This window comes from Schistocerca serialis, chromosome 7 (assembly GCF_023864345.2).
Source record: "Schistocerca serialis cubense isolate TAMUIC-IGC-003099 chromosome 7, iqSchSeri2.2, whole genome shotgun sequence".
Classification (NCBI taxonomy): domain Eukaryota; kingdom Metazoa; phylum Arthropoda; class Insecta; order Orthoptera; family Acrididae; genus Schistocerca; species Schistocerca serialis.
The window spans coordinates 602,005,037-602,013,098 of NC_064644.1; the positions used below are offsets into that span (position 1 = coordinate 602,005,037).

Genomic DNA, 8,062 nt, shown 5'->3' on the forward strand with positions numbered 1-8,062 from the left:
AAAAGTTTTTCCTTTCATTTATTAATTCGTTCACCAGATATAACATTATCAGACAAATAACGACAAAGTTATTCCAGTATACATTGGAAAACATTCATGTAGTAATTTCTGCAGACGTGGGGAGAAATATGAAAAATAAAAATAATACAAGGGTTTCGAATACGGGACGCAAAAGTGACAGCCCGCAACTATAGCCACCATACCACCACTTTAGATGAACTGTTTATTCACTAAGAGGCATACGAAGTACTTCGAAAACTTTGACCGTCGGTTTTCACGGTAAAGATAGAATACTTATGGATAGCCTCTGCTACATGTGTTCGCTTGACTCGTCTTCCACTGCGCGAAGCTTCTGGGAAATCGGGTTATGGCACTTGCCATGTTCTCCTCGTTAGCAGTGTTATTGGCGTAAATATTAAGCCTAAGATCTCCTACAGATCTGGAATACAAAGACTACTTCTGTTATTTTCTGCTGACTCACCATCCTCGTTCCAGGCCCCTTCTATCTGATAGGCAGCCGTGGCGGCGCCCAACATGAAACCGTCAGGGAATCTGTTAGTGGCGGTCTGTGCCGAACCAGTGGCCAACACGGCCGAGAGAGCGACCACCAGCCTCAACATTGTTCCACACCAGTGACCGTGTCGCACTTGGAAACAGTTATAATATATACCTCGCCTGTGTTTTAATTTAATAAACATGTTACGCAACAATGCTCCACGTGATGTTATCTATTATCATCTAATGTTTCATAAGAGTAATATCATTAACGAGATAAGCTACAAACAAGTACGTAGATATGCCGCAGTTACAAGAGAGAAGTGGGTATTATCAGTGGAGATAGTGTATATTGGCAGGAAGTCGTTCATATGGAGCACCGCTTTCCTGCTTACTGTTTCAGAAGTATTGATGGCTCAAGTGCTAATGACTCATCAGATAATGCTTATTAGCCGTTTCCTTTATACGAGAGCTTCGATACGGTAGCGTTCGACGGTTTCTACCAGACTGTCGGCAGTTTAATTGATTTTCCGTAAGATACGGCTGATGCTGAACACAAGGTGTTCTTGTGTCGCGATATATCAGTATCTGCGGAGCCATCTAGAGATAAGCAATTATCGCCGAATTCTGTCTTATATTTGTAGGCACTTATAACCTCCATGCCGTTAGACTAATTGTTCGCCGTCTCTTTCCCCCTTCCCCTCAGGGGACTCAGCATTCATTTGCTGGGTACGGGCTTTGCGAACCCGGGGTCTTGGAGCTGTGGACTGGTGTGCGCCGCCAGTCTGCTGATACCGTAAGCTCTGGGCATGCTTCAGCGACCACCGTTTGGTGTAACGATGGAACGTTGTGTGCCGTAGGCACCGGGGATCTTGACTTGATTGCCTGGATCGCGAGGACGGTACATACCTCTATAAAAAAAAACCTTCAATCTTAAGGTGTGCTGCGCGCCGATAAGATGCATGGCTGTTGAGGTGAAACAGTCGCTAGCGGGCAACCTCTGGGGAACCTGCCGCACCTCAGTTGTACAAGGCTTATCCAGGCATGCGGGGCTCTGTCTGGATGGACATAAGTTTCCCTAGTTGCTCGTGGGACGACCATGGATACCACGAATTCTTCCTCTTTTCCTCCTTCTAATTTTTCGCTGGCCAGTGGGATGGGTGGACCGCTGGTAGGCACTACCAGCCAATCCAACAAGAGGGCTAGGTTAGCCAGTCCTCCTGACTCAGGCGTCAGCAAACGTACAGCAGTTCAGAGTAACAGAGCACATACTGACAACCAGAATGGGATTTTTTAATAATAAAAAGGAAAGAGGGTTCCTTTGAAAAGGTTTCTCCATTCTATATCCAAAAGGGTCTAGAAGGAATAGCTGGAACTTTAAAATCAGTGAAGCGTTTACGGAATGGGACACTGCTTGTTGAAACATCAACTGCTCAGCAAGCAGTTAACCTTCGAACAGCTAAAAGCTTGGGGGAATAGACAATCGATACAGAGCTTCACAGAACCCTGAACTCCAGTAAGGGTGTTGTTACCTGTAGGGATCTCGTTGACATTCCTGTAGAAGAATTAAAGAGTGAGTGGGCTCGGGAGGTAATTGTTGACGTTCAGAACATCATGAAAAGGGTGGATGGGAACCTGGTGAAATCTGACTCCTTCATACTTTGAGTACCCCCAAACTCCCAGAAGGCAGGATTTCTTCGACTAAACGTCCGGTCGTATGTCCCAAACCCAATGCGCTGTTTTAAGTGCAGCGTTTTGGGCACACAACTCTAGGGTGTAAAGGAGAAGCAATGTGTCGCAACTGTAGTAAGGCTGCCCATGACGGAGTTGATTGTTCGTCGTCTGTCAGATGTATAAACTGTTCTGAAAGCCACCCTGTTTGGATAGAGACTGTAGAATCTTCCTAGAGGAACGTAAAATACAAGAAATAAAAACAACTAAGCGTATCCCCTACAGTGAAGCCAAAAAGATCTTTAAGGCCATGCAGCCCCCCACATTCGTTACGTCTTTTGCTTCCATTGTTCAGAAGCCGCCTCCTAAAGTCGATGCCTCTTCACAGACGGAGGTTGTTAGTGTTGGCACGAACACCTTGACATGTCAGTGCACTTGCAAGGCAGCACGTGTATCAGAGCCCGTAGCCCCTCCTCGAACAGCAGAGAAAGGTACAGTAGCTAACACTGAAGAGCCCCAGGCATCTCTGATTGCGGAGGCTGTTCCAAAGCCCAGCATGGTCATAAACCCCAGCTCCAGTTCCAGCAAAGCCCCCTAAACAAAGGAAAGCACACGTCAAGCAGCACCAACAGATTAAATCATGTTAATGTGGTCCCACTAGACGCTTCATCAGACTCTTCCCCAGAGCTGATGGAGTCTGAGAATATGGGGCAATCATCTCGGCCCAAGACTGAGCCTCCATCCGCTGCAGTCTCCCCACCTCGGCGGAAAGAGAGGCACAAAACACAACCACCGTGATGGTTCCCATATTACAATGGAACCTGCAAGGGTTCAGGACACATGTGGAGGAACTGCGTCTATTCATTCAGGATAGACCTATGTGTGTATGTCTGCAAGAGACAAATTTCAGTGAAACATAGACCCCTGAGCTACGTGGTTATGTCCTCCACAAAAAGGACGACCTGAGTGGAGAGAGAGCTCGAGGAGGAGTAGGTATCTTCGTCAACACCGAATATCACTCCTCGCCTCTCTCCCTCACGACGAATTTACAGGCAGTTGCAATATCAGTACATGAGCGTCATATGCTAACAGTATGTTCGCTTTACCTGCCCCCATATGATGTGCTCGACGAAGAAGCTCTCAGTGATCTTCTTACACAGCTCCCCCACCCCTTCATCCTCTGTGGTGATTTTCATGCACACAATATACTTTGGGGCTCTGTGAGTACTTGCCCCAGGGGTAGACCAATCGAGAGGCTTCTTCTGTCTTCCAGTGCCTATTTGTTAAATACAAGTCAAAGCACACATTTTTGCATTGCAACTGGGTCGTTCTCTGCCACTGATCTATCGCTTTGCTCTCCAGCCATCGCCCACACTGCTGCATGGGAAGTGGTTGATGACTTACACGGCAGCGATCACTTCCCCATCTGGATTCACCTGCCATATGCAGTGGAACCGGAAAGGAAACCGCCTCGATGGGTGCTCCGTAGAGCCAACTGGGCACTGTATAGTCAACTAGCCCAGTTTGAACATCGGGTCAGTGTCCAGGAATGGGTGGATCATATTACTGAAGTGATCCACCGCGCCAGTGAAGCGTCCATCCCACAGTCGACGGGACAACCGAAGCGGCAGCCTGTCCCTTGGTGGAGCGACGAATGCCGCTCTGCATTCAGGACTGGGCGGGCAGCTCTGCGTAGGTTCAAATGCCGGCCAACTGTAGAGAACCTTGCAGCCTTTCGGGTGGCGAGGGCAAAGTGTCGTCGTATTATACGAGAGAGCAAGAAGAGGTCGTGGCAGCAGTTCCTGAACACCATTAATCGTTCTACACGAAGTTCCATTGTATGGGATACCATCAGGAGGATTTCTGGGAGAGGTGGGAGGTGCCCTATGGCTGCTATAATGTGGAATGGTACTCTCCAAACGACCCCAAAAGATATTGCCCAGTCTATGGCGGCTCATTTTGCAGCTATTACTGCAACCGCCAGTCAGAATCCAGCTTTCCATCCCCACAGAGTGGCTGCTGAGAGGAGCAGTTTTGACTTCCGCTCACCCAATAAAGAAGAGTACAACTGCCCATTTTCCATGCGGGAACTGGATTCTGCATTGTGTGGGGCTCGTGATACATCCCCTGGTCAGGATAGAATCCACTATAGCATGCTGCGGCATCTCACAGGGAGAAATAAAGAAATCCTCCTCCGACTTTTTAATCTTGTTTGGATGTCCGGTCACTTCCCCGACTCGTGGCGTGAAGCAATTTTAATTCCTCTTTTAAAACCTGGGAAAGACCCGCACGTGCCCGGGTAGCTACCGTAGTGTCCCTCACTAGCTTCGTGGGAAAGACCTTGGAGTGGATGGTCAACCGCCGCCTTGTCTGGATGTTAGAATCCAGACAACTCCTTAGTCGCTTTCAGTGTGGGTTCAGGAGGTATCGCTCCACCTTTGATAACCTGGCCCTCCTGGAGGCGGCTATACAACAGGCTTTCCTGCACCAGCACCACCTGTTGGGAATATTTTTTGACATTGAAAAGGCATACGACACTACTTGGAGGCATCTTATAATCAGGCAGCTCCACGAATAGGGTTTTCGTGGATGTCTTCCCAATTTTATTCGGTCCTTCCTGTCGCCACGTTATTTTCGGTACCGAGTCGGAGGCGTACTGTCTAGTCGCTTTGAACAAGAGAACGGTGTCCCTCAAGGTAGTGTTTTAAGTGTGACGGTCTTTGCTATTGCTATTAATAGTATTACGTCTGTTGTGAAAAGTCCTGTGCAGTGTTCCTTGTTTGTGGACGATTTCTCTGTATTTTGCTCTTCTTCAAGCCTTGCAACGACGACTCGTCAGTTGCAACTCACTCTGCGATGTTTGGATGAATGGGCACAGAAGAGTGGTTTTCAGTTTTCAACTGATAAGTCGGTGTGTGTTCTTTTTAACCGTTCTCGTTCCATTTTTGACTTGCGTGATTTTAGGATGAGGGACACCGTTCTTAATTTTAAAGACACGGTGAAGTTTCTGGGCCTAACTTTTGATTCTAAGCTTACGTGGCTGCCACACATTAAGGAACAGAAAAAACGGTCTCTTAAGGCTCTGTCTATTTTAAAATGTCTTAGTCGCCACACATGGGGAGCTGACAGGACTTGTCTGCTCCGGTTTTACAGAGTCTTCGTGCGGTCCCGGCTTGATTATGGATGCACGGTGTATGGGTCTGCAAGACCCACTTATTTGAAGCTGTTGGATGTGGTGCACCATGAGGGGATTCGGCTGGCCACTGGGCCGTTCAGAACGAGCCCCATACCGAGCCTCTGTGCAGAGGCAGGTGAACCGCCACTTCACCTCCGGCGGCGCCAGGCCTATCAAACATTATCCACACCATACACACCTGCATACCACATGGTTGCTCAACCTCCACTGGAAAGGCTTTTTCGCAACCGCCAACGAGCAACAAGGCCCTATGGGATTCGTGCAAAGGATTGCATTTTAGAGATGGGTGTGACCGGCTTTAATGTTTCACGTCGAGGTTGGAGCAGATATCTACCTTGGCTCCTCCAGAGGCCCAGACTGATTTTAGATTTGGCAAATTTTAAGAAAGACAGTACATCAGATTTTACTTTCAAATCTTTGTTTTTTACCATTTTAGATAGGCATCATGATTTTACAGTAGTCTACACTGATGGATCCCAACAGGGGGATTTTCTTGGATGCTCAGTAGTGTTCCCTGAACGTGTCATCAGGATTCGCCTTCCCCAGGAATACACTGTTTTTTCCGCAGAACTTCACGGGATCCTGAAGGCATGGGGGCAGATACGGTTTACTCAGGGCAAACACTTCCTAATTTGCTCTGACTCACTGAGCGCATTACAGTCACTGCAGAACCTGTACTGTGGTGTCACCGCCAGACACCACACTTGCTAGGTGGTAGCCTTTAAATCGGCCGCGGTCCGTTAGTATACGTCGGCCGCGTGTCGCCACTGTCAGTGATTGCAGACCGAGCGCCGCCACACGGCAGGTCTAGAGAGACTTCCTAGCACTCGCCCCAGTTGTACAGCCGACTTTGCTAGCGATGGTTCACTGACAAATTACGCTCTCAATTGCCGAGACGATAGTTAGCATAGCCTTCAGCTACGTCATTTGCTACGACCTAGCAAGGCGCCATTATCAATTGCTATTTATCTTGTGATACATGTACCGTCAGACCGATGTTCACCAATTATGGATTAAAGTTAAGTATTCCAGAAGCTACGTACTTTTTTTACTAGACTCAACTCCTTTAACTGTTCCAGACCTCACGCCAGCCTGCGTGAGCTTAAACGCGTGCCTTTCGGCTATCTCATAGTGGCTTGGCTGTCTTGCCAAGTCACAAAATGTACCCAGCGGAGAAGTTGGAACAGCTGATTTACGACCAACTGTACATCCTCCAACGACAGGGCAAGCAAGTGTCCTTTTGCTGGGTGCCAGGGCATGTGGGCATACGGGGAAATGAACAAGCTGATAGAGCTGCCAAGGACGCCTGCAGATTACCGGAGGTGACACAATGTTCTATTCCTTTGCAAGGTGTCGTTTCTGTGCTGCGGCGGAAGTATATGCAGTTGTGGGAGGAGGAATGGCTGGCGGTGAGGGAAAACAAGCTGCGGTTGGTGGAACCCACCATCCAGCCGTGGTGTTCCTGCTGCCGGTCACCTAGGCGTGACGAAGCGACCCTTACACGCCTTCGCATAGGGCACTGTCCTCTTACGCATGCCTTCCTACTACGGCGATAGGAAGCCCCGCTGTGTGATGCCTGTGGCGTACCAATCACTGTACGCCACATTTTAGTTGAGTGTGATTTATATCGTTCTGTCAGGGCGGAAGTTAATATTAGTGGGGATCTGCCCTCGATTTTAGCCGATGACGAGGCGAGTGTCAAGAAAGTTTTAAAGTACTGTGATGTTTCTGGGCTTCAGCCTAAAATTTTAGGTTGGAATTTTTAGTGTGTTGCCGAGTGGCTGACCACTCCTTTTTATTCTTGTAATAGGCCAGTTCCAAACATGTGCTATGTGTTTCATTTTAACCCCTTCCCCTACGTTCTCTTGCAGTTCTCCTCTTTATGTGCTGCTGTCCACTTTGCTACTGTTGACGTGCACACTGCCTATGTAGACTGTCACCTTTAATTTTAGTCCTGTTTTTGCACTTGCTGCATTTTAGTGACACTCGTCCGTTGTTGTTTCCGTTCGGGCGCTAAAGACTACACTGTTGAGCGCCCATAACACCATATCCATCCACACACATCTTTCCCCCTTGTCCTAAAGCGGGATGATTACGGATCGCTAAACTGAATTTAAATGTCTCATACGAGGGTATGTTGCAACATACTTCTCCTTTATAAACTAATTCACAGTATCCTACATTCCACTGTCCTTAACTAAACTTTCTGGTTGCCAATTTAATTAAACCTTGGACCATTTCGCGTGAATAAGCACTATTTAAGAAAACTTTCTTATCATCCGGAGAGAATTCTTTCTCGCGGCCGACCCGTACAACCGTTTACTACGACAGCACACTAACGATACATCCGACAGACTACCATTGCATGCTTCACTAAACACAGGGCAAGCAACGCCATTGTTGAGGACAGGCATGCTGCCGTACTTATTCTCACAACTTGCCAGTGCTATTCCCTGCAAGTCTTGTAGGCACAAATGAATAATACGATGAACTGAGACAATAGCAGCTTTGTAAAGTGGAGTACGTATCAGAGCCTCTAATCCGTAGAGGGGTGATTTTTCCCCCTTATTCTTATTTCATTCTCCTCACCCCACAACGGTGGAGGGTGGTCTGTAACTGGTACAAATTCCGTTCTTCAGCCAAGAGTTCTACAAAATAAGAATTGAGACAAAATGTTTATCAATGCAAACTTTAAAACAT

At 47.7% G+C, this 8,062-nt stretch overlaps 1 protein-coding gene across 1 annotated transcript in view; it reads right to left on the reverse strand.

The window, feature by feature from the left end:
• The window catches only part of LOC126413286 (myrosinase 1-like), a 72,977-nt gene extending 72,357 nt beyond the window's left edge, over window positions 1-620 (reverse strand). Inside the window, exon 1 of the mRNA XM_050083187.1 lies at window positions 482-620. Within this exon, the coding sequence (XP_049939144.1) occupies window positions 482-620 (139 nt within the window). The remainder of the gene's footprint in view (window positions 1-481) is intronic.
• Window positions 621-8,062: the final 7,442 nt, after the last annotated feature.